This window comes from Colias eurytheme, chromosome 8 (genome assembly GCF_061535395.1).
Source record: "Colias eurytheme isolate Ceu_HAF_F1 chromosome 8, ilColEury1 Martin Lab GWU primary, whole genome shotgun sequence".
In the NCBI taxonomy this organism is placed as follows: domain Eukaryota; kingdom Metazoa; phylum Arthropoda; class Insecta; order Lepidoptera; family Pieridae; genus Colias; species Colias eurytheme.
This window is the reverse complement of record NC_142987.1, coordinates 898,013-924,359: the sequence shown is the minus strand read 5'-3', so window position 1 is coordinate 924,359 and position 26,347 is coordinate 898,013. Positions and strand designations below refer to the sequence as shown.

General features: G+C 34.0%; 2 protein-coding genes and 1 long non-coding RNA gene across 3 annotated transcripts in view; 2 read left to right on the top strand and 1 right to left on the bottom strand.

Moving 5' to 3' along the window:
* Nucleotides 1–6,297, top strand: part of FoxK (forkhead box K) — a 58,921-nt gene extending 52,624 nt beyond the window's left edge. Inside the window, exons 6-11 of the mRNA XM_090104245.1 lie at nucleotides 2,488–2,599; nucleotides 3,501–3,606; nucleotides 3,988–4,074; nucleotides 4,740–4,842; nucleotides 5,601–5,694; nucleotides 6,028–6,297. Of these exons, the coding sequence (XP_089960371.1) occupies nucleotides 2,488–2,599; nucleotides 3,501–3,606; nucleotides 3,988–4,074; nucleotides 4,740–4,842; nucleotides 5,601–5,694; nucleotides 6,028–6,060 (535 nt within the window). The 3' untranslated portion in view covers nucleotides 6,061–6,297. The remainder of the gene's footprint in view (nucleotides 1–2,487; nucleotides 2,600–3,500; nucleotides 3,607–3,987; nucleotides 4,075–4,739; nucleotides 4,843–5,600; nucleotides 5,695–6,027) is intronic.
* Nucleotides 572–2,471, bottom strand: LOC149906244 (uncharacterized). Its single transcript, XR_016456977.1, has 3 exons — nucleotides 1,900–2,471; nucleotides 1,323–1,384; nucleotides 572–1,248 (listed from the first exon to the last, which is right to left on the bottom strand). It is a non-coding gene; the product is annotated as an uncharacterized LOC149906244 (long non-coding RNA).
* Nucleotides 6,298–6,306: 9 nt separating the features above from the next.
* On the top strand, nucleotides 6,307–8,315 carry LOC149906242 (uncharacterized). Its single transcript, XM_090104377.1, has one exon. It carries the CDS (start codon nucleotides 6,307–6,309, stop codon nucleotides 7,681–7,683), a length of 1,377 nt encoding a protein of 458 aa, XP_089960503.1. The 3' UTR covers nucleotides 7,684–8,315.
* The last annotated feature ends 18,032 nt before the right edge of the window (nucleotides 8,316–26,347 follow it).

The window sequence follows — 26,347 nt, the reverse complement described above, 5'->3', positions numbered from 1 at the left end:
TTTTCTTGCTTATAAACAAATAATCTTCTTTTTAACAACTACTTAGACATTATTAATAATTATTATTATTTCGTAATGTTTACTTTATTACAAAATAATACAGGTTATAAATAATCTTTAAAATAACAAAAAATATTGTTACTCTGAAAAAATGAAATGGTACTCAATAACGCGGACTACTGAATGGATTTAGATAGAATTTGATGCTGACGTAGATATTACGTCATGCCCAGAAATGAAAGGTAATATTTCTGAAAGAAGTTATAAACCCTAATTCTTCTCAGTCAAAGTCAAGAGTGGAAGATATCACTAATACAGTAAAACTGATGCGAAACTTTGGATGTTAATTTGTATATTTTTTTGTTAGTTGTTACTTAATCACGTCAAGACTACATTACCAATTTTGATAAAATATAGCTAATTGCCTGGATTTACACAAAGGATACTTTTTATCCGAACTGAACACTTCTGTGGGATAAGACAGGATTCACGATATAATCTAATTCCACGCGGGCAAAGCTGCGGTCGGAATGATATTTTTTTAAATAAAAAAATTGTTTAAAAAAAACACAAAATATATTGACGCATGTATTTATTTTTTGCACTCTATTATAATTGTAATTATTCATTACAAATAATCAAAATAAAATAGCCAGAACAAAGTAAGGCCCTGGTAGGGTAGGTAGGCAGGTACAGCAATGTGAGACGAACACTGGCTTATTTATACCAATAATAATGTATTATAAACATTAAATTAAGTTTACTTTCTAACAACAAAAATACATAATATTAGCTAATGTGAAAGCGAATCAACCAATCATCACACAAAAATGAAATGTGCACACAAATATTCATCCAAATCGGTTCATGTCATTAGGAGGAGTGACTGCAGCGCCATCTTCCGGGCCCAATTGTGTTTCCAGATCACCCAGGAACTCAATTTAATATACTTACACAAATTTTTTCGAAATGAAAACTCACATTACTATGTAAATATGAATATAAACCTGTTTTATTACTAAGCAATTTCCCGCACAGGTGTAGTAAGTATAAATGAAAAATATCAACATCAAATTCTTTATACAACATACTTATCTACCACCTTCTAAGAAATGTAATTCTTGAAATTATTTCGTATTTTTTTTAAATATAATACTACTCCAATGAGCTCCTGTTCCATATTATGTCCACCATACTTCCACTAAGTTCACCATGATTTTTTATTTCTTTGCACTTTGTTGCTTTTTGCTAAAAATGGAATCATGCGATAAAACCAGTAGAGCATTGATAACATACATTTTTGACTGAATAAAGGTACTTACGAAGGAGTGGGCTCACATTGTGAACAATCAGTGGGTTTATTTTCCTTCTGGATTCCGGATTTCTGAAAAGATTATTTATGCTATAAATGAAAAAATCTTACACATTCGTTATGTACTTAAAACAGGGGTACATATCAAACATCGTCTATAATACAATATATACAGGGTGTCCCACTATTGGTATACTAAGCGCGAAGGAACTTGTAGTTTTGCATACACTGATCACGTAAAAAATACTTTAAAAAAAAATTACGTCCAAAATTTTTTGCTAAATTTTTCCTGAAAATCCATGTTTTCTTCTCTAGCTTCGCGTAGCCGGCATATACCGCTTCTCTAATATGAGCATTTTATCTATGAAAACATAATCTTAAACGATAGCTCACGTGCTGGTGGCAAAGTTGGGCGGCTCGCTTATTATGGGTGTACACATAGAGTTTTAAGAATTCATCTATTTGAAAAAAAAAATGCGTCTGGAATTTTTTAATTATTTTTTACGTACTCAGCGTATGCAAAACTATAACCTCCTTTGAGCTTAGTATACCAACAGTGGGACACCTTGTATATAAAACCAACTTACTTCATTAATTTGTTCCAATTGTAAGCATTCTTTTTCCTCCAAACTTTATGTTTCTTCTTCTTATTTTCTTTATTGTCCCCATTTGTCTCATTTTGTCTCATCGTGTTGTCACCCTTTTTTACGATTGCGCGAGCGACACAAGTTCCCCGTGTGACAGCCGTAGCGGGAATGACTCGTGCAGCGATCGGGGTAGGAAGGTGCAGGGCGGCTCTCGCTATATTGGCTGGTCGCGCGCTAATTTCAAGTATTTCTTGTTTATTTCAAAACCATCGCATATTTCAAAATTCTAACACGGTAGACGTATAGGTTGTATATTTTATAGTTAATATCCAAAAAGTCGTAACTTTACGTTTGTTATTTTGAAGATGCCAGAGATTAAAAAAAAATAACAATGATAACTTTGTATTTTTTTTCTATCGAGAAAATATCATGGAATCATGTTTCTAAAACGGTAGACGTATTGTGTTACTATTGAACTTTCTTGTCAAGAATTTTCATCACGACAACTTTAATAATATAAAAATTAGGAAGGTTTGAAAAGGGCCGTAAATGTTAGAAAAATTAATTCATCACCTTAATGCTATACAGGAGCGCGCCAACATCGCCGTCGCAGGTGGGCGTGTCAGGTTTGGTGACGCCGGAGGAGCTGTCGCGCGAGCCCACGCCGGACCTGTTCACCGGTGATGAGAGTGATCACCAGGTAAGTGCTTTTTATAAGAGCTTTATTGTTAGTTGTATTATGTTGAAATGCAAACGAATATGCGTATGATACATTCTAAGCCTAAAACATAACACGATGAACTAAGCCTTTTTTTTATAGTGGGGAAATCTTCCAAAGATACCCACGGCCCCCGGGGAAGGAGACGTGGGTTATGTCGGATTCTTACCGACTAAAACTGTGTTCCGTCGAGCCGCTTTAATGATGGGGCCACGGGTATTTGTTAGAATTCTTCCGCGACACGATGAACTAAGCCTACAACAGGACTGGATTTTATTATTTGAAAGGATTTTATATTAATGTTGGTCAAGAAATTAATAGAGCAATAATTCGAATTTCACGATGTGATATTTTACTATGACAACATTGTGTTATAAGCATTTTTTCTTACAATTTGCGATTTCCAACTTTGTAACCTAACATAAATTTTGTACATCAGTTAATTATTTATACAAAGGTTTGTTTCAAAAAGTAACTTCAACATTCATTTATGTTAAACTGATTTAGAAACTATATACCCACAAAACCCAGTTTAAAGATTGTTTTCGATTTTCCCCATTTGTCTTGCATTCTATAATAATATGCCGCCACGGTGCGTGTTAGAACAGCAGCAGCAACTAATTATCAATGAACTCTAAAATGTATTTGTTGTAATAGGCAAATATTATAATCTGTATTTTGGTTATTGTATAGTCTGTATGGAATCACTGTAAACTGCAATTGTCTTTGCCCTCCTCCTGTCTCTGTGGTTCGTGATGTAATGTCGTGTGCGCACAATGCAGTTTGTAATAAAGTATTATAAAAATAAAGATAATTTATCAGCATCCACAAGTTGTGTTTCAATATACAATTATTTCAACAGTATTATTCTGTTGTGCTATAGGGCGGGCAACAGCGGCTGAACAACAGCAACAACAACAACAGCCACTCGACGCAGTACCTGTTCCCGCAGCGCTCCGGCGTCAGCCAGAGCGCGCCGGGATCACCGGGTTAGTTATATTATATTATATTATCTTGGTATATATAGTGATAAAGTACTGGAATACTTTATTGGGATTGACAATTAATCAAATTGATACATTTTAGCAAAATTTTCTTCCCTTCTCCTATTTAGCTTTATTTTCTTTAAAGTTACCAGGAATTTGAAAAATTTTCATCCTGAAATCATTAAAAGTGCATTCATTCTTTAAAATAATAAAAGAAAAAAGCTAGAGCGAATTTACTCATGAAGCCCAATGACATATTATAAATTATAATGCATGTCATACAGTTACAAATACAAAAGAATAGAAATCAACCAAAAAGCTCACTTGAGCAAAAACAGAAGTAGTGTAAACACATAATAATTCTCAAATATATCTATTTCCCAGGTGCCGGCGGGTCGCTGGGCGGCGGGCTGGTGATGGCGGGCCACCACATCACCGTCGTCACCAACGGCGCGGGCGGCGAGCGGGAAGGTACGAAGCGAAGCGAATATATTCATCCTTTCATTGTGGATATCCCTAACATTCGAACTCGTCGCTTCGAGTCTTCTTTCATAATTAAAACAGCCAAACAATGGAATTAGTGCATTCCAGGAAAAATAGTGGTAGGGAGTGCCCTACCACTATTTTTCCTGAACAATACAACCTGGACCTCTTCAATGCTAGGATGATTAGGCTCCTCCTAGGCAGACGTGCACCCAATTAGACCACATCGCCGCTTTCCATCAGGTGGGATTGTGGTCAACCTGCGTATCGACTTTAAAAAAAAAATATACTTGATAAAACATTGAATGTGATGACTTCATTTGGAAGCTTTAAAATCGTATTAATATAGATAGGAAGAAATTATTTAGCACAACATCTGATATGTTGAAATAGTTATAATTTTAGTTTTTGCCCAGTGATCTATTCTGTCATTTACGGAAATTGATATTTCGAGTTACTAAAAGCTATGTCGAGAACAAAAGTTTGATCACGAAAGGTGCTTCTTATTTTTTATTGATATGTTTTAACCAAGAAGTTTGGACCGATGATCGAAATTAATTATAATGAACTCTAAACTAGATAAGTTTCTTATAGTTAAAATTACAGTGTATACTAAAATGTAGAAACTAAACACATAACACTATAAATTCCAGAGAAATACGTGGTAGGCACGACGGGCGGCGGGCTGGTGTCGATCCCCGAGGAGGAAGTGCAGGCCGCCAACCTGCTGCTGCATCAGCACTCGCCGTACTACGCGTTAGTATACGCACTTACACTTTGGAGTGACACTTACACTTTGGAGTTACACTTACACTTTGTAGTGACACTTACACTTTGTAGTGACACACTGACACTTTGGAAGTGTTAGTGTGTCTGCTTCTTATGGCGGACCTACGTAGTAAAATTCCGTAGCATTCAGTTACTGTGTGAGTAACAGTTCACAGCTTCCAAGCCAGCATAAAGATTAGTACTGCCTGTCGCGATAATTGCACTTTGAAACCGTTAGCACATACATCTTTGTGAATTTCGTATAAATACATAAAGAACAATTACGAATTAAACGTGTCGAGCGTAAATATGCTTTACGTGAATAAAAACAAACAAAAATAATAATCTTTGTTTTTAGAAAAACTAATCATTTATCTCGCCGAACACATGAATTCACTACAACCAACCCATTACAAACGTGTATATAATGCACGTATATTGACATATGCTTGTGGTTTTCACTGCATTACCGAAACCCTTCAAGTTTTTAGAAATTCTTACAACTATTTTTTGAAGTGAAAACTTCTTTGGAAACTTCTTTAGCGGCGTTGAGCACTGTAATGGGTATAAAATCTTAAACTCGCGTCAGGACACGTGACCTGATCGAAAAAGCGTAAGACGGATGGATATCAAACATGCTCAACGTTTATAATCAAGTTTTCACTTCTGCCGGCACTCCCGGAGTGCAACCCGTCTTTTTTTTAATTGTCTATGTATAAAATTTGTATGTCTGTCTGTCTTTACAGCGGGTACAGCGGCGAAGAGGGATGCGCGTTGGGAGGCGAGCTGGTGATCGAGGAGGCGCCCGACGAGCCGCCGCACAAGCGGGCCAAGCACCATGTGAGTTACACTTACACTTGGCACTTGACACTTACGAGCGACACTTGGCATACGACAATTAGATGTGGCACTTGACAGTGCATTCTTTCACGAGTCACTTGACAATAGAAACGCAGTTAGACACGATATACTTGACACTGAAGATTCTATTTATTATAAAGCATATTACAAAACTTCACTTTAACTTTAATGAATCAATATTGAAATGATTGGAAAAACGTAACTGTCTACATTTCATAAATCATTATGTTTTACTAAACAAACTTTTATTGTATTTGTAGTAGGGTCAGTATAATACTACTTTATTTAATAATATCATGATCTAAATTGCAGGTGTCCGACATCGACGACCGGCGCGCGTATTGACGTCCCGCTAACCCGGGCGCGTGACGCAGGCCCCGAGCGAGCCGCCCGCCAGCACCAGCCAGTCGCAGCGCAGCATCGCCCAGCACGCCTGGCTGCAGCACGACATTACCCAGTACAGCATCCGCCAATCGCAGCACGACATTACTCAGTACAGCATCAGCCAATCGCAGCACGGCATTACCCAGCAGTTCAGCGTCAGTCAATCGCAGCACGACATTACTCAGTACAGCGTCAGCCAATCGCAGTATGACATTACCCAGCAGTTCAGCGTCAGTCAATCGCAGCACGACATTACTCAGTATAGCATCAGCCAATCGCAGCGCGACGTTACCCAGCAGTTCAGTGTCTACCAATCGCAGCACGACGTTACCCAGTACAGCACAAGTCAGCTGTAGTATAGTGTCAGCTCGTATGGAACCACCATGCAGTATGGATATCAATCGCAGTGTAACACCCAGCAAGGCCTCACCCAGCCGCAGTATGGAACCGCCAACTAGTACAGCGCTGTCCAATCGCAGCATGGTATCACTGAGTCGCAGCACGAATTTCAGTAGTACTACAATTTCGGTCAGTCGCAGTATGGAACCGCCGACTAGTACAGTGCTGTCCAATCGCAGTGTAACATCCGTCAGTAAGACATCACCTAGCAGTACAGCATTACCCAGCCGCAGTATGGATCCGCCAACTAGTACAGTGCTGTCCAATCGCAGTTCGGTGTCGCTGAGCCGCAGCACGACTTTCAGCAGTACGACGCTGTCTCGCAGCACGAGTTTACTTACTACAGCGTCAGCCAATAACATGGAACCACCTACTAGTACTGTACAATTGAGCCGTAGTACTGCATTATCCAGGAGTATAAATCGCTCTGTGGTATCGACTAGTAGCAAGACTACCTGCAGTATGGTTCCCAGTACAGCCAATAGCAGCTCAGCATCACTGAGCCGCAGTACATCGCTGACCAATCGCAGCATGGATCCGCCGAGTCGCAGTATGGCGCCGTCGAATCGCAGCATGATATTGAGTCGTAGTACAGCAACTAAACGTAATGTTAAGCCTAGTTCAGTGCTGACCAATCGTATGGCATCTACAAGTAATACGACTACATTGAATCGCAGTGAGGCAAAGTCGAGTAGTACAGTGCTGACCAATCGTATGACATCCACAAGTAATACGACTACATTGAATCGCAGTGAGGCAAAGCCAAGCAGTACAGTGCTGACCAGTCGTATGACATCTGCCAGTAATACGGCTGCAAACAATCGCAGTGAGGCTAAGTCTAGCAGCAGCACAGTGCTGACCAATAGCAGTACAGTGCTGACCAATCGCAGCACGGCTTCCGCCAGTGACAGCACGACTGCAACAAATCGTAGTGACGCAAAGAATAACTACAGTACGGCATCCACTACTTGCAGCATACAGTCTACCTGCAGTACGACAATCACCACGGTTCCTCGTAGATTGGCACAGAGCACAGCACCCGCTACCAGCACGGAATCAACCAATCACAGCTCACCACAAGCATCCTGCAGCACGGCATCAACCAATAGGAGCACAGCTGAGCCGGCCAATGAGCGCTCGGTGTTACGTGCGAGGCTCTCGTTGGTACAACCGCGGAAACGTTGATTGGCTTATATGTAGAAACTAATGACTACGTATTAGAAAGATAGAAAGGAAATACATTTATTTAAAACACACTTTAATACATTTATTTCCAAACTTACTTAAAAAAACACTGAATTTGATATTTAGTTTGTTCTTTAGCATTCAAACGCTGTATACATATACACGTGTTTGTGCATGCCCATCGGTGGAGATTCATTTAACAGTCTCTTTATACTAATTTGTAACCATGTTTCGTTTGTGTTTGTAATGGTTATAGTGTTATCAATAAAATATATATCTTCGGTGAATGTCACTTTGTTTTCCTTACAAATATAATGTATAATAATTATAATACGTAGTCGCTAGTTACTAATCAATATACAGGAGCAAACTCATTGTTTCGTGAATAGTTTGAAAGTGCAACAAAATTGACTAGTAATGTGTACCGTGCTACTAAAGAATCGATTTAAATGCGGTCGTGAGCGAGAGAGATATATCTCCACTAATGCGTAAGCGAGATAGCAAGCGAATTGACAATATATCTATGAAGATGAATTTAGTACTGCGTTGTTGGCCAATCAGCGCTCAGGCGGTCTCGGGGCTCGACCAATCAGCGCTCACCGCGTCCCGTTCGACCAATCGCGGCGCGACACGACAAATGTGGAATTAGCAATAAATAGACTACGATTTTATGATTTTGAACTTTAAAGTGTTAAGTATACAGTGTCGTTTCGTGTGGTACGGTTTTTGATTTTGCATCGTAGTGCATATATATTATGATAAATACATAATATTATATTATTATTATAAATATATATATTTTTCTCTATTCCTAAGTTTACACCGGACTCGTACATGTGTGTACTGTGACGCGTACAGTTGACAAAAAAAGAAGTAAAGTGACGATCGTCGTTGCCGACTGTACCACAAATAATATTATAAGTGCAATGCTACAGATGTCTGTAATAAGTTAGTTATAGTTGTAAACACCAAAATCGCATTAATTATATATTTAAATGGAACGGCTAAGCTTTTAGCTATGATATTCTTAACGTTTAGGCCCCGGGCTAATAAATTTTTAAATTCGTGAAAATATGTGTTTTGTCTCTTTCACTCTCAATGTATTGACGCAAGCAAGAATGCGACAAAACATCGTTTTGACGAACGTTTATTAGCGGAGGTGTTAAGGTGATAATAACTTTAAATTGTTAGAGGAATTAATGATTTTCTTTCATATAAAATTTATGAATAAGGACGCTTTGATATTTTGTAATTATTTCTCGCTAATAATTCATCGGTCACAAATGTATTGAGCTATACGCAAACAAATATACGAATTTCAAACGAAGTACAAGTTTTTAAAGAGTTTTCCTAGTGAAATATTATATTAAATTGGTAATGTACTTGTTCGTTTTGATAATTCGGTTTTATCAATGTGAAATGGACCTTACTGCTTTGATAAATGGGGAGATATTCGCGAAGCATACATTGGTTAGAGTTTTAAACGTAAAAACTGGTTTTGAAGTGAACAGTGAAGAATCTATTAAAAACCTTTATTAGTATTTCATCATTTATCGAAGTCGGAAAATGGTCATATTATACCTATAAAATTATATTATCTATGTTAAAAAATGAATATAAACTTAATATTGATCTGAAATACTTACTGTATTTCACATTAAATTGCTATGTAAATGACTTTGTTTTATATAAAAATGTATCCAACGAGTCGAGATTGCAAAACAAATAATAAAATACTTATTAAAAATAATGTTAGGATATATTTTACAATTATCCATATTCCTAAGCAACAGATTGCACAGACAACAATATCCAATAATGGAATCAGCAGTTCCATAGAACATTAAATTCATACTTTCACATTTGACTATTCATATTTTGTATATTCATGTACAAAAAGATCCTGAAAATTGCCATCTTCTTTCTAAGGCCGCGTTTCCACCTGCAAGAAAACTTCCGCGAGAGATGTCCGACAGTCCGTCTGACAGCAACTTGCAAGTCTATTTGCAGGTGGAAACGCGGAATTAGACTTGCAAGTTGCTGTCGGACAGTTCGCGGAAGTTTTCTTGCAGGTGGACAGGCGGCCTAACATTCCATGGATTTTGGTTTATCTAAAATAAAATACGAATTGTATGGAAAATAAAAAATAATATTTTATGTTTTGTGATCTTGTCTTGTTGGTATACATTCTGTACATTCATACAACACTCGAATGTGTGTATAGGTCTTTATAATACATAAAAAAGGAAGAAAAATTACTTCTTTGGAGATGTGGGGTAATTTCAAAAATTGAATATTAAAAAACTGAAGAGAATGATCTGATGAAAACAATCTTGATATTTGTCTGTTCATCGTGATATACATAATGTTCGAAAATTTTTAAAAAGCTTAACAAATAAGAATTATTATTGAAATTACTCTATTTATCCAAAGTAACGATGTAAAAATAATTAATAAAAAAATTAGACAATTTTGTTAAAAATTGTAAAGTTTAATTCAATTGCCTGGTGTTTTAAGGCAATTTAAAAACATTACTTATTTTGTAAGACCAAAAACACTAATTCTTTGTATAGAAATCTCAATTTTTTATCGTCCTTTTGCACTAGGTCGAAATGTATGTATGGACGTATATTGTTAATTCTTTATAACTCAAGGGAGTTTGCTAAATTGACTCTTAGATTTGTATCTAAAACTAAATGAAACATTTCTCAACAGATGTTTAGAAAAACTTGATTATTATATTCTGTTTAATATTTCTATGAAATAAAAACGAAAATTCACTAAAAATAAAGTGTTTATTCAGTGAGTTTCGTTGTAAATGATAAATTAACCGAAATATATTGTGACGGTCGAAAATATTATGACTAATGTCTAATTATAAATTTTGATGGTAAATATTGCAGTCTGTACGTCATAAAGGTGTCTTCACACTGGTACGGCGAATCATTTAACATTGTGTAGTGTGAACTCCCCTATATAACGGTTTCGGTGTAACATACACATGTATAAAAATTCTATGCTATACGGTTATTATATAATTTAATCTTAGCACTATAATATTATATAGTTATAGCGTATATTAGTGTATAAATATGAAACACGGAAAGCACGTAGTTTTTAGCATTTAAAAGTATATAATGTATAACCTAGTGAGAGGCTTTATTAATGAAAGTTTGTTCGACGCTCCCAATATATCGAATATAGCGATCAAAGAGTTGCATTAAAACTGGCATAGCCGTTTATGATATAGGTGTGTGTGTGTGCCTCGGCTGGACCGGTGTGTGTGAACGCTAATATATTTTTGGATGCGCGAGTGTGACGCTATGTGGTCCAGTGACTATGTGTAAGGAGAGATGTGGTGTGTTATTACAATTATATGTAGTGAATGGTTCCTTAATTTAAAAATAATAATAATAATTAATAATTACAGATTTGTTGTCTATGAGGTTGTCTATGAGGTTGAGGTCTATAAATTCTGACTTGGATTTGTAGTCTATGGGAAATGTCATTTCTACGCGCCATTTTGCCTATGTTAATTAAAACTATGGTTTAATTTTTTCGGAATTATAAACCCAGTGATTCGTTATCAATATTTTAACAAAGTTGCTATGAATATTAAAAAAAAATAATTTAAAAGTTTCGTAATTCACCATGATTGTAATAACACACTAATGAATGGAATGAATGAACATAATATTACCACTATTCATTCACATTTGGTCGGAATATAGCAAGGGTTGCGAGGAAGGGTTATCGGTTAAATTTTAAAATATAATATTTCAACTGACCATAATTATTTGACCACGTCAGTTGGTAACAGACAAGCGTCTGCAACGGAGTTAAACCGTGCATTATAATTTTTTTTTAGTTATTGTGAATATTATTTTATGTTCTAATAGATATCCGCAGCGGTATTTGTGAATGCTTCAATTTGAAATTTATTATCGAGTCGCAGGACGCAATATTCTTTAGGCATTGTAAATGCTACAGCAACCAAATGCGTTCTTTTTAGCTTTAAGTCGACGTTCGTTTAGCGCCGTATATGAATGTAACTATAAATATATGACTCGGCTTTTAGAATAGTATTGGAAATAGATATTGTATGCCTTTATGGAAATAAAATAATTTAGATGTAATCTGTTTATTTATTGAATTACCTAGTTTTTTTTTGCAGTGGCTGTGTTTCAAAAGTATGATCTTACTTCGTTGTACGTTTATTTTCTCGGTTTATTTTTATGGTTGTGATGGAAATGATTTAGTAATATTAGAAGCTTCGAGATATCAGTTTTCTAATAAATTAGTTTTGCCAATATCTGGTTGATTTCAGTAATAACGAATATTATCGCGGCGTTTTAAATGAACGTCGACTTTTTTCGTTGTGTATACTTCCCAGTAACAGTAAGTGGAGGCGGTAGAGCCACCGTTTTATTATTGACAAATTTTAAGAAATAAACGTATTTTATCTCCTTTTGTGTTTTGTTTTATTTTTCCCCTTTATCTAAGTTTATGTATTAATGAACACGCTCCATTGCAAATAGGAAAACCAGAGGAAAACATGTTTGTTTTCCTTCACGAATACTGAATTTTGTGAAAGTGATTAATAAATATAAATAAAATTTATAAATAACAAGACGTATTTGCGGCGGCCCTTATTTACGGTTCACTGGAAATTTCTTTAGAGTGGCCATAGGTCAAAGTTATTGTAATATTTTCGCTTTTTGTTATGGTTTATAAATAAACGCTGTATTTATTATATTGAAGTTACCCATGTTAGATATTTATCTAATTAAACTCAAGGACGGCTGAACGGGTTTTGATAATTAAAAAAAAATAATAAAAAATTAACAAAAATTAGGTTATACGGATAAAACTATGGAAAGCAGCTAGTCCATCCTTAAAATAAAATGCTGAATAATTTATTTGTTTCAATGCGATAATCTCGGGAACTAATGAACCGATTATAAAAATAATTTCCCACTTTTATTCGTGATCCCTGAAATTTGCATTAGGTACCATCAGACCAGAATAATTTGTGTGTGTCGAAAATAATTCTAATAAAAATTTAATAATTATAATATATAAAGTTAAGGAAATACCAAGTAAACTAAAGCATCCGCATCAATTAATCTGGATCTGTAGCCCTGAATAGATTCCCATGAACGACTGCGATCTCCCGCTGCACGAAAAATTGCCTCAGTTTAACTCGTAATGACTCACTTCAATCTTTTGTAAGTTGACTCAAAGAATAGAAAGTTTACAGATTTTTCAGTCGCATTTCTTATGACTTCGAACTTTTGAACTGTGTGAGGCGTGAACTAAAGTTTATTTTCCGGGAAGTCACCCATTGTTTTACTGATCGATTTTTAACGGTTAGCAGTAAATAGTACCTAGATATGCTTTGTTAGACAGGATACGATTAGGCTATACTATAATGTGTATATTTACAGGGTACCTATATGATTTGACTGAAACATAGTTCAAGGAAACAAATACATATTGAATTGTATTGAATGAATTAAAAAGATAGGCGTTATGAATTGCATAACATAAGTTAAGAGAAATTGAAATCTGACCAAATTATTAAGTTTAAATTATATCTGCATTCCTAAAGGACCTCTTTAGAAATGTTAGTTAGCATTACCCACGAATAAACGATCTAATTTGTATGTACATTCATGATACAATCTGCTGCATTATTTGCATTTACCAAACCAACATTAATTCCTACAAACAACACAGTGGTATATTAATCTAAAAGATGAAACAATTATCTCAACCGACGAGTGCTAGCTAAACAGAATTGTGGTTTTTGAGGATTGGAAGTTTGCGCATCTGAGCGTGAATTCTCTCGTTATTACATGGGTGTTGGTCGTTGAACGTCAAAGGGATTTGGGACATTTGTAATGGGATTTTTAACAGATTGCGTATTTCGGAACATGTCCGTTATGTTTAATGGACGTTTCTGGGATATTGCTACAGAAATGGGAAACGGTTCGTTTGCTATAATTGGTAGTAGGTATGACACAAATAGGAGAGCGATTTTAGTTTCTTTATGTTTCGATTTTATGTTTATTGGTAAGTATAGGACACATGAAAAACAATGCTTGATTATACTTTTTCTGTGCTATCTGTTGAATATATATTTTTTAAATTACCGGTCATCACCGGGTGCCGAATCTAGGACATTACCTATCTTTATACTATTATTAGTGCTTATGCTATTTATTGGTTATATCAAAACAAGTCTTCTAATAATAATTTTTACTTTATTGAAGAAAATGTTATTCGTGTAACAATAAATGGTAATGTACTCTAGGAAGAGCGAGATGTTCTAACACGAGCTATTAATGCTTAAAAGGATGTCTCAATGACTGATATAATTGTACAAATATTTGTTACTGAATAAATATTTTTGATTTTTTGATTTTGATTTTTGATTTAATTTAACATAGGTAGGTACATAGGTAGCTGCACTATATTCATAATACGTACATAGTAGATAATATTATATCATAGCTCTTTGTAATCTAAATAATGTAGGATGAATGTATATCAAAAGATATACTGAAGAGTCACTCGGATATAAGATTTGATTTCAATATTACTTTCATACAAGTGCTTGAGCTTTGCGATACGAATGATTTCCAACACAATTCAAGGAAATTGAATTTCTTGGTATTATTGTTAGAGATTATACTATCAGAGCGTACTTGATCCATACTAATATTATAAATGCGAAAGTAACTCTGTCTGTCTATCTGTTACTCAATCACGCCTTAACTACTGAACCAATTTGCATGAAATTTGGTATATAGATATTTTGATACCCGAGAAAGGACATAGGATAGGTTTTATCCCGGAAATCCTACGGGAACGGGTTTTTCTTTGAAAACGCGGGCGAAGCCGCGGGCGGTAAGCTAGTTTAAAATAAATATAGCTATATACCTATTATGGTAGTTATTTGTTGCATCGAGTTACAGGGAAAATATTTACACCTAACTAGTTACCTACTTAAGTAGTTAGGTATTACATATTTAGTTTTTTCAGTTTTTATTCCAAATACCTGTATTAAGAAATTCTATTTATTGTTTATGCCCATAAACAAATATCGTAAGCAAAGCCTTTTCTTTTACCGTTTAAAAATACCTAGTAGGGGACCTTAGAGGGATCTTAGGGAACTTGCGGCGCATTCCACGAATTTTCGTGGGTTTGATAAGTAATTTTTTATTTCAATCTTAATAAAACAAACAAAAATACTTTCGCGTTTAAAAATAATACATAATGTACATAACATATAAATAGGTAAATAACGATATAATTATCTTCTCTACAAACAAGAATTGGGTTCGTGCACCTTTTTGTTGTTATATTTTGACTGCAACGAATAAAGTTGTATTTAGACCGGACTCTCAGTGGAGTTTCGTTTGCAAAAATAGCGGACCTAAATCTGACTTCTGATATATATTGTATAGATCCCAGACATCCTATAGACAGATGTTGCCAACCAGTTTTGTGGTCCCCCTCTCCCCACCCCGGTAATTAAATATGGCATACAAAGAAAAAAATAAACATTTCCAAAACATGCCGCGTGGGGTATCAAATGAAAGAGCTTATTGAGTAGATCACGAATATATAGCATACTATAACATTTCTTACACTTTCTCTAAGATTTTTTAGAAAATTTACGAAAATGGTCCATTTTTGAGTTAACTTTAAACCACTATAGATTGAAAACTCATGAATATATTTTTTAAATTATTATTTTAAATAATTAACAATAGTCCATTGTTTACGATTCAATAGTTCGTACAGTGAAATAGTTGCATGGGGGAGTGGGGGGAGCATTCAAAGATGGCGAGTATATTTTCAAGTTTAGAAGAGGCTGATGAAGTTAAGAGGCTGATTCAAGAATGTTCTGCCATATTTTTCATTCTGTCAAACACAACGACAGTGCAGAGATAATTATTCTAAGCCCTGACACCGATATTTTTGTATTAGGCCTTTATTTCTGGCATAAACTTGAAAATATACTCGCCATCTTTGAATGCTTCCCCCACTCCCCCATGCAACTATTTCACTGTTCGAACTATTGGATCGTCAACAATGGACTATTGTTAATTATTTAAAATAATAATTTAAAAAATATATTCATGAGTTTTCAATCTATAGTGGTTTAAAGTTAACTCAAAAATGGACCATTTTCGTAAATTTTCTAAAAAATCTTAGAGAAAGTGTAAGAAATGTTATAGTATGCTATATATTCGTGATCTACTCAATAAGCTCTTTCATTTGATACCCCACGCGGCATGTTTTGGGAATGTTTATTTTTTTCTTTGTATGCCATATTTAATTACCGGGGTGCGGGGAAGGGGACCACAAAACTGGTTGGCAACATCTGTCTATAGGATGTCTGGGATCTATACAATATATATCAGAAGTCAGATTTAGGTCCGTTATTTATGCAAACGAACATCTCCTTGGAGCCTGCTCTAATTGTTTTATGCAAAACTTCAGACAACGTGCTTGTTTAAATATTCGAGATCGCATCAAACTGGAGAATACCTACTATCATCTTTATATATAAAAATGAATCGCAAAATGTGTTGGTAAGCGCATAACTCGAGAACGGCTGAACCGATTTCGATAATTCTTTTTTTATTATATTCCTTGAAGTACGAGGATGGTTCTTATGTAGAGAAAACGTAAATATGTACCACGGGCGAAGCCGGGGCGGACCGCTAGTTAATAATAAATATGATGGAAATGCAAAAGCAGATATTTGCTACAATTTGGTTTTGATTTATTTAAGCGTGAAACCAATACAATACACAGATAGAATACAATAAAAAGGTATACAAATTATTACCATATTAGGTATCTAGGCTACTTATTGCTTAATAGCGTTCTCTTCCAAGCCTTTATAGGTACCTATACTGGCTATAGTCAATATTCAATTTCATTTAAATTAGGTTTCTTTTGAAAGCCACTGAAAGTTTTCACACTAAAAAAGGAAATTGAAACTGAGACCTCTTTGTAGACAGCTGAAGAATTACTTAATTTTAATTAGGTAGGTGTCTATAAAATGCTAACTAAAGTGAGGTACCAACATAGATTGGGGAATTAAACGAAATCTGATGGAAAAAGGGTCCTCTTTATTTATGTAGGTACTTAATTCATAACTTTGGTATTTTGAAAATGAAATAAAACATCATAAATTGGACTAAGTATTTAAATCTATACCTATTGGTTACCTTTAATTAGGTACCTACTGCCAACAGCCAATATACAATTAATAGTAGGTAAGATTAATAATAATAATTAATGAAGCAATCACATAAAATGTCTGTGTTTCGTGATAGGTGATTTTCTTAAACTTCCACCAGGTTTGTACGATTAGAAGGTGATGTAATACGCAGAGGAAATTATGACAGACAAAATTCCCTTACCGTAAACATTAATTTTAACTTCTATTCAAGTCAGCAAAATATAAATAAAAGTTATTTTGGGCATTCTTTATCATTTCACGGGTAAATGAGCAGGCGTGAAGGCCCTTTATAATCACCTCCCCGTACCAAAATACCTTCTGTTTTTAATATAAATTATTTTAATAAGCTAAGTGGTCCCTATTTTCGATTTTGTATTATTAAAAGTTTTTTTACAAAAAATGTACAAGAATTCAAAGATTTAACTACTTAACTACTCATTCCTTATGCGTTACGGTATTAAAAATAATCCTTATCTAGAGTTTGATACTTACTTTTATAGCATACAAATGCTTTATAAATGAGAATTTTTTAGGCGAAAAATGAGGGTTCAAATTCTGCCTCGATAATACAATACTATCACAATACTATTCTAGGATCTAGGGTTACATTATAATATAAAATGAAATAAATAACAAACACCAACACAACAAACTCGCTATAGGTAGGTATATTGAAGTGGCTTTCTCGCAATCTATCATTACTATGCACTTTAAACAAAACCTCCAACCAGTTTCTATGAAACAACCTCAATCCTGAGTACCTACTACGAAATATAGGAATACGTTTGCATTTGGTTTATATATTTTCAAATGCTAACTGTTTCTCACAATATACGTAGGTATGTACAATACGGGAGCTCTGCGGTTGGCATTTAAGGTTCATTTATTAAGGACCGACTGTTGTTTTTGATGGAAAAAGAAATATGATTAGATTGGCACGATTTATTTCTGGTATTTAGAAGGTATTTATTTGTTATAACTCTGTTAAATTTCTGAAAATATGTATCAAATCAGACCATTCACATTACACGAACAATACACACTATGTTTACTTTACGTAAGTAGTATCTATAACTTAAGCAAGTCGGTAGACACTAGACCGTTTTATAGTACCTATCATCTACTTCCTTTAAAATGTATCGAATCTATGGATTAACAGCAAATCGAAAAGGATTACCGACCTTCTTTATTACCAAATGAAGAAACAGTGTGTCTTATTGTTTTATATAAACGTTATTGTGTGGAATTTGTGAAGGAATGTTTCACTTTACTACTCAGTTCCAATAACACACCGCTTGAATAAAATAAACACCACCGCACCATCCAGGCGGCTGGCGTTTCCTTCCACTGACTTAAAATCTCAAGATAAACCTTATGTAATTCGTTTTCAATTCAGGATTGTAGGTTTTGTACAATATAAGTGTGACTTTAGAATACGACAGACAATTTAATGAGAGATTTACTTTTCTCAGAACCTAAAAGAGAAAACGAATTAACAGACACACTTGAGTGAATGTGTTTCTTTGTTAAGCTTTGAAATTATTGTCTCAGTGCCTATCTCAGCATTTAAATTATCCTGATAACCCATTACCTACTTATCACTACCGGTTTTCTAATTAATAGAGGGGAAATGTATTTCACAATTCGCTGCATTGATCGATATTGTTTACGTAGACGTAAGCGAACATAATTTTTTGTCGAATCCGACTTGGGTGTAAACTGTAAAGCTCGTTGCCTAAATGTGCTATAATTCACTAATTTATAATGTATATGCCAAATATCCAGTATAAATTCAGTGTCCAATAATTTTAGAAATATATCCACAAAGTTACTGCAAGGTTACTGCATAATCCCAAAATTCCTTTTCACACTTATCAAGAGCTGTGACAGCTGCATTTTTAAAACTCACGTCAAAAATTTTATGCGAAATCTTGTTCTGAATTCTTTTGCAGTATGATTTTTATATTTTTTAGGAACAGAAAGCTTTACTGTAACTGGGTTAAGCTCATTGTTTTTGAGATAATATCTGAGAAAATAAACACTTATATCAAAGCTTGCATATAATACAATACAAAATGATGTTTATTTCATCGACTTTCTTTCATTTGTTAAAGTAGTTAGAAAGTTCCAATGTGAAAAAGATTTTAAGTCTCCACCATAAGAATAAAAATAAAACCCATAAATTCATCAAACAATAACTTATCTAAATATAGCAATTTTTTATCAAATAGAATATCTTTTAAATACGATCCTTAACAAACCTTCAGCTTTCAATTGAAACGTATTTACGAATCGGATATTATAATTTTACAAAGGCATCCGTCGTCTTTGAGTGAATAAATATCTTTAAAAAGTTATTCTTCTGTTTCTAGCTTTGAAATGTCAGTGTCTATCAATCTGTCGTGTTCAGACGCACGTGGGGAATAGCGAGTCTACTGGATTAGCAAATAATATCCCATTGTTTGAGGGTTTTGTATTAAATGGTCTGTTGGAAGTACACGTAACGGTCTAAACGTGATGAAAGGATACGGAATGTTATAATGAAAATTAATTATTTTAATAGCCCTTTTGTTTGTAAATGGCGCTTTCTTTTCTATTATGGATTACCTATGGTTTAGCGTTGTGGCGGTAGAGATACCTATGCTGTTTTTTCTTGATGAAATAACTCTGCTATTTTTCTGATATAAGTAGATAGTTTTAGAAACTTAGGTAAAAAGTTGGAAACATTATTATGGATAAACGATATTTTTATACAATTTTTCAATTTCTATTGACAATTTTGTATCGTAAATTTGAAATTACATTTTCACCTGCTCTGATTAAAAAAAAATTCTACACTGAAAATTCATCAATTTAGTTTTCAAATACTATTACTTCAGGAAATTAAAAATTCCTTGAAAGATTCTAAGTTTTATACTTTTTCTTTCTAAATTATCTGCTGAGTTTTAATCAGATCGTTAAAGTCAATAAGCATTGAGAAGTTTTAAATGGGTTAGGAGTTTGTAGAGACGCATACTTTACAGAAGAATGGTAATGAACGTGTGACCTTTGATTGATTTAATTTTTTACAAAGTTCTTTCTTATAAGAAGGTAGCTTTGTTTAGGTAGTTGACGGTTAATGGAAGTAGGAAATATAAGTAATTATCTAAACAATTAACTTTTCACCTAGTTATTTGTTACTTTGTTTAAAAACTAACAACATTGGTTTTCTAGTGTCTAGAGTCTATTCTAGTGCGTACGTCTCAATAACAATTTACAATCCTACACTTGTTTTCTATAAATTGTACAAATTTTTTGGATAAATTTGTTTATTCTAATTAGGATATTTAAATGCAAAATTGTTTTGCTTTCTTAATCAATATGGCACCATACTTATCATATCACAGACTTAAATTTAATAGACTTTACATCCACTTATAGTTAATTCACTCATTACTTGCGATGGCTTTCACTCTATCACATTTAGAATCACTTATAAGTACACTTAAGCCTTATTGGTGACGAAGCTTGTAACTAAGATTATATTTTAAAAATTAATATTCTATTTTTTGTATACAATATACATATTGTAATAAAAAATATCCATATTAGGTATATACAGGTTGTCCCACTATCGGTATACTAAGCGCGAAGGGACTTGCAGTAGTCTTACATACACTGATCACGTAAAAAAATACTTAAACATAAAAATTACCTACGTCAAAATAATTTTGCTAAATTTTTCCTTAAAATCTATGTTTCTTATCTAACTTCGCGCAGTCGGCATATACCGCTTCGCTCATGTGAGCATTTTATTAATGAAAATATAATCTTAAAAGATAGCTTACATGCGGATGGCAAAGTTGGGCGGGTTGCTTGTTAGGTGTCTACACATAGAGTTTTAAGAATTCATCTATTTAAAAAAAGTACGTAAAAAATAATTATAAAATTCCAGACGCAAATTTTATAATTATTTTTTACGTACTCAGCGTATGCAAGACTATTACCTCCTTTGAGCTTAGTATACCAACGGTGGGACACCCAGTATATGTATGTCGGTTATTATGTATAAACATATATTTGTTGACGAAACTTATGTTCAGCCTCAAGGGGTGGTCCTATAAAACACCTTCCTTGGTTTTAGAAAAATAAAGGAATAGGTAGGTAGTTACTAAAGAACTTCGTTATAACAGTTTTACTTCCGTATTTCATTTAAAAGTTTGTGTTTACTCATTAAATTATTAAATGTTAAATGTTTATTAAAAACATTTAACATTTAATAATTAAATGAGTTATATCCCTACTGTATAATTGTAAACAGAGTGAATATTATATATTTTAATACTATGTTTCCGCTTAGATAAGTCAATCATTCAATCTATTATGATAATTAATTAGAGTGAATTCTAATCTTAACAGATAATGTCAGTAGCCCTTTACTAGTAATGAGAAGTGTTAGAGTTTATCATGACTGTCAAGACAAACAAAGCACTTCAGAATATTTCAAACAGCTCTTATATAAATATGCAGAAAATCTACAACAAGTCTCAGAAGCAAAATGGCGCGTCTCAAAAGTTTTCTAGTCTTTGTTTTCTCCCTTGCGGCCGCTTCTCCAAAATGCATCACAGATGTGGACAGCGCAAAGGTTGAATTGGAAGAATACATATCTTTTACAATCCCTGATATAAATCCACGGTACAGGCTTCACTACCATGTCATGCCACCTGTCGGCTGGATGAACGATCCAAACGGCTTTTCGTACCACAAAGGGGAATTCCATCTTTTCTATCAATACTATCCGTACGATAGTGTTTGGGGCCCTATGCATTGGGGCCATGCTTCTAGCTATGATCTCATACATTGGAACCAACTGCCAACAGCTCTTCTGCCCGGGGAGGAGCAGTGCTTCTCTGGCAGCGCAGTTAGTGTTGGTGACACCATGACGTTGATGTACACAGCTCACGTGGTGACAGATGTGGAGCCGTACTACAATGAGAGCCAATATCTAGCATTCAGCGATGATGGAGTTTACTTCCACAAATATGCTGGTAATCCTGTTCTGCCCGCTGCACCAAATGGATCTCCCGACTTCCGAGATCCAAAAGCATGGAAATATGGAAATGATTGGTATGTTATACTTGGTAGCAAAACATTGGACCAACGCGGGAGAGTTCTGCTGTACAAGTCTAAAGATCTGAAGGATTGGGAGTTCTTATCTGTGATAGGTGAATCGCAAGGAGATATGGGATACATGTGGGAATGCCCTGATTTCTTTGAACTAGACGGTAAGTTTGTTTTATTGATGTCCCCTCAGGGAATGAAGCCGGAAGGCGATCGATACAAGAATACCTTCCAGAACGGTTATATCATTGGCAGCTTTGACTATGAGACGTACGAATTCCATCCCGAAATTGATTTTCAAGAAATCGACTTTGGTCATGACTTTTACGCAGCGCAAACAACAGAACATAATGGAAAGCGGTATTTAGTGGCGTGGTTTAGCATGTGGGAAGTTCCTCATCCCGAAGACGTGGACGGTTGGTCTGGAGCTATGACATTAGTTAGAGAGCTGAGGCGAGTAGGAGATAAAATTTATATGAAACCCTTGGATGATATGATCAAGTTACGACATCACACGGTTATGGACGGTCGTCTATTGCCCAATAAAGTTGTTAAGTTGCCGCAAGCCACAGAACTGATTGTTGAAGCAAACATGAATCAGAAAGTTGAGCTATTTTTGCAAGGTGTTGATGGCGGTGGTATGGTGTGGATCAGATGGGATCCTGTAGATGGAAAAATATCTGTGGATAGAGGTAAAGGAGACATAAGGCAAGTGGAATGGTTACCTAATGCATTCAGCACATGGAGGATCTTCTTAGATGCCAGTAGTTTGGAACTGTTTTGTGGAGAAGGCGAAGTCGTTTTCAGCAGCAGAGTCTACCCTCTGGGTGGATGGAAACTAACAAATATGAGCCGCCAATCTTTGATTATAAAAGCTTTCCATTTAAAACGCAGTGTTCCAGCTTAAATTAATTATAATATACTAGATGTAATAGAACAAGATTTCCCAGAATTTCTCGCTGAAATTCCTATATTTATTCTCTGTTATAATAAAAATGTTGGATAATATTTTGTGATGTTATTACTTGATGTCTATTTTCTTCGTGTGTAGGAGGGAAATTAATTAATTACGCCATAGTTTATTCTTGTATTTTCAAAATATTAGCTTTAGAAAAACATTAATACTGTCGTCGTCGTTGCTTTAATGTAATAATGTTTATTTAAGGAAAAATAAGAAATTCTTAGTGTTTTATTAAAATACCAGTTCCATTTTGTTGAGGTGAATTATTTTTAGATACATTCTAATAGATTTTGAATTAGAATACTTACTTACTTAAATTAGGTACTCGAAGCTATTGAAAAAAATTATAGTTAAATTACGTATATGCCTACACAATACTCGATCTATTTTTTAAATTCATTCAGTCTTTAAAACTAACAACATATTTTCTCTATATACTTCCTCTTGTTCAAGCCTGTTCAAGTTTAGCCAGATCTTAATTTAGATAAGAACGCGTGATGTGACATACCTACTCGTAAATGTTACGTATACGCCCGAAATATGAGCCAAGAAAACATGTTTATCTTAATAGTTTTCAAGCACAAACACTCAAATTTTACTCAGTATTACAAAATCTATGTGATGGAATTTTAAATGAAATTATAACAATTGATCATATTATATGCTACAAATTACAATGTACTCTGTGCGAAATCTAAGGTAGAGCACAAAAAGCTTTAGAGAGTAGGCGATTTATTAAATTGATAATATGTGTACCTGAAAAAGCAAACTGCTTCTATATTTTCAATAATTTCAATAATATACTTAACAGTAATAAAAACATAAAGATAAATACGTATTAATCTGCCAAATTGAAAATTATTCCATTGAAACATTCTTCATTATTTAATACATCCTTTGTGAGTCCGGATACAACCTTTTTTCTTAATCCGATCCTTAAATAATTAATAGAAAGTAAGTAATAAGACGCTACTAAGAGAATACGTAATTTAGAAAACGTATAACACTTTATTTTTATTATGTAGGTATCAATTAACCTACTTTTATAAAAGGATTTATTTTTAATTTTTACGTATATTGGGGCATATCCTTGTGAAATAATTGTAATGAAGTTTATTTACTAAAAAAAATAGACATTACCCACCACTTTTAAAGCGGTGTAAAAGTAGATACAAATAAACATTAGGAGCTTTATATTTCAATATTGGCTCTATGCAACATTTCTTTCACATATTTTTACTACACATAGTAAATAACTAGATATATAGTCAAACGAGATTTAATTTTAAAATCCCACTTAAATATTTTCTTTTGGGAGTTACAATATTACTACAGACATATCATCTGTAATATTGTATACGTACACATATCATCACATAAAAAGATAAGTACAGAATTATTTTCTGTAAGCACCTTAATCATTATAATATTCAAAGTTGTTTTTAGTACTTTTATGTCAATATCCTTCAACTGTTTCTACATTTTTACCTTACATAAATAAACAATATAAATTTATTACTTTATGTAAGGATTTAAAAGCCTGCGTCCACAGTCCATGCCGCAAAGTAGCGCATTGCAAAAATGCATCTGCAGCAGCCTTCATTTAGTATGCATGTAAGTGATTCGTATCAGATGCAGAGCGGTCAGTAGCGCAGGCAAGTAATAAATATTATAATAGTATAGGGTACTACGAAAAAGTTATGTACGAAATTGTTTTTTATACAATATAGTATATTTAGGTGGTCTTGGTATATTTCTTAGAGCAGGAGTATTTCTTTCTTTTTCCTTTTTTTAAGCATTCTTTGTTAGTTATATTACACTGCAGAATATATACGTGAAATGTTGTACGCGTATATAGTATACGGTTGTTAAAGCTACAATGTACTAATAATATAATAAAAAAAACAAACATCTATATATTTAAAAAACTCAAAGGTGACTGATATAGTGATCTATCAACGCACAGCCCAAACCACTGGATATATCGGGATGAAATTTGGCATGCAGGTAGATGTTAGGACGTAGGCATCCGCTAAGAAAGGATTTCCCGAAATTCTTGCGGGAACGGGGAAAAACGGGGATGCACGTACAAAGTCGTGGGCGGAAGCTAGTATTATATAATCAGTCTACGTAGAGAGTACATTATCAATTACCTACGAGAAGACGCATAATACATTATACAATTATAATATATTCATGGAATAATATTGTAAATGGCAAAATAAAGACTAATTGAATTGTTCTGAAAAGCGTGTATATTTCTATCAAAATACGACGTAATAATTTAATCAATGATATTAGGGTCCTGAAAGCACGTAAACTTGAAATGGGAAACAATATTAAAGGCTATTTTATTAGCAATTTTAATTTAGATGTTGATTAAAGTCACAAAATGGCGGGCAAGCTCGAAGTTCAGAATATATCAAAAGCGCAGAAAATTCAAACTAAATAAACGAAGTTGGATGCAATGAACTTCATATATAATAAATGTAATTAAAGTTCAGTGCATAAAAATAACTTTTGTATAATTTATACCGAGTGTTGAGCGTCTGCTATAATATTATGTTCTGTGTGAATATTTAATTCTATATTATATATAGATAGAGCAGAGAAGGTTTTTTATTATTTTAATCATACGAGAACTACGCCTTCACTGCATCTGCAGTAGGAACATAAAATGAGTTGGTGTTTTACTAATGTATACTATAAATTACTTAGGGTCAAAGTGACCTGTAGTTTCTCTAGCCTTACCTATAATGTGAGCCTACGTAAACTCTATCTCACATTAAACTCTAAAACGATGTTTAAACTAACATTCTGGTCAAGTAAAAGCCAGTCTAAAATCTTTGAAATTCCCCTGTTCACAAACATAACTAGGTAAAGTAATGAATCGAGTAACAAATGGCCGGCAATCTATGCGAGTGGTACTGCATTAGTATGTCAAAGTTGACAGTGATGGATGCTCTTGATAATAAACACGTTTAAATCGGCTGAAACATTGAAATATTAAAGGGGATTTGAATTTTAAGTGGCTTGTGATCTGTGTTTACTCCTGTTAGAACACTGTCACGTCGAATAAATCTTTTCTTTCTTATAGTAATAAACCAAACAGATTATAGCAAAAATAGCTTCCACATTTTTTATAAAAGAGCTTTTTTAAAAAGTGCGGCAACTATCCTGGTTTTATCCTATCTTATTTTTTCTGAAGTATGGAAATCTCTCTTATCATTACAACACATTTTATATAAAATCCCTAATAATAAAAGTAACTCTGTATGTCTGTTTCTTCTTCACACCTAAACCACTGAATGGTTTACAAATGGAATGAACCGATTTGG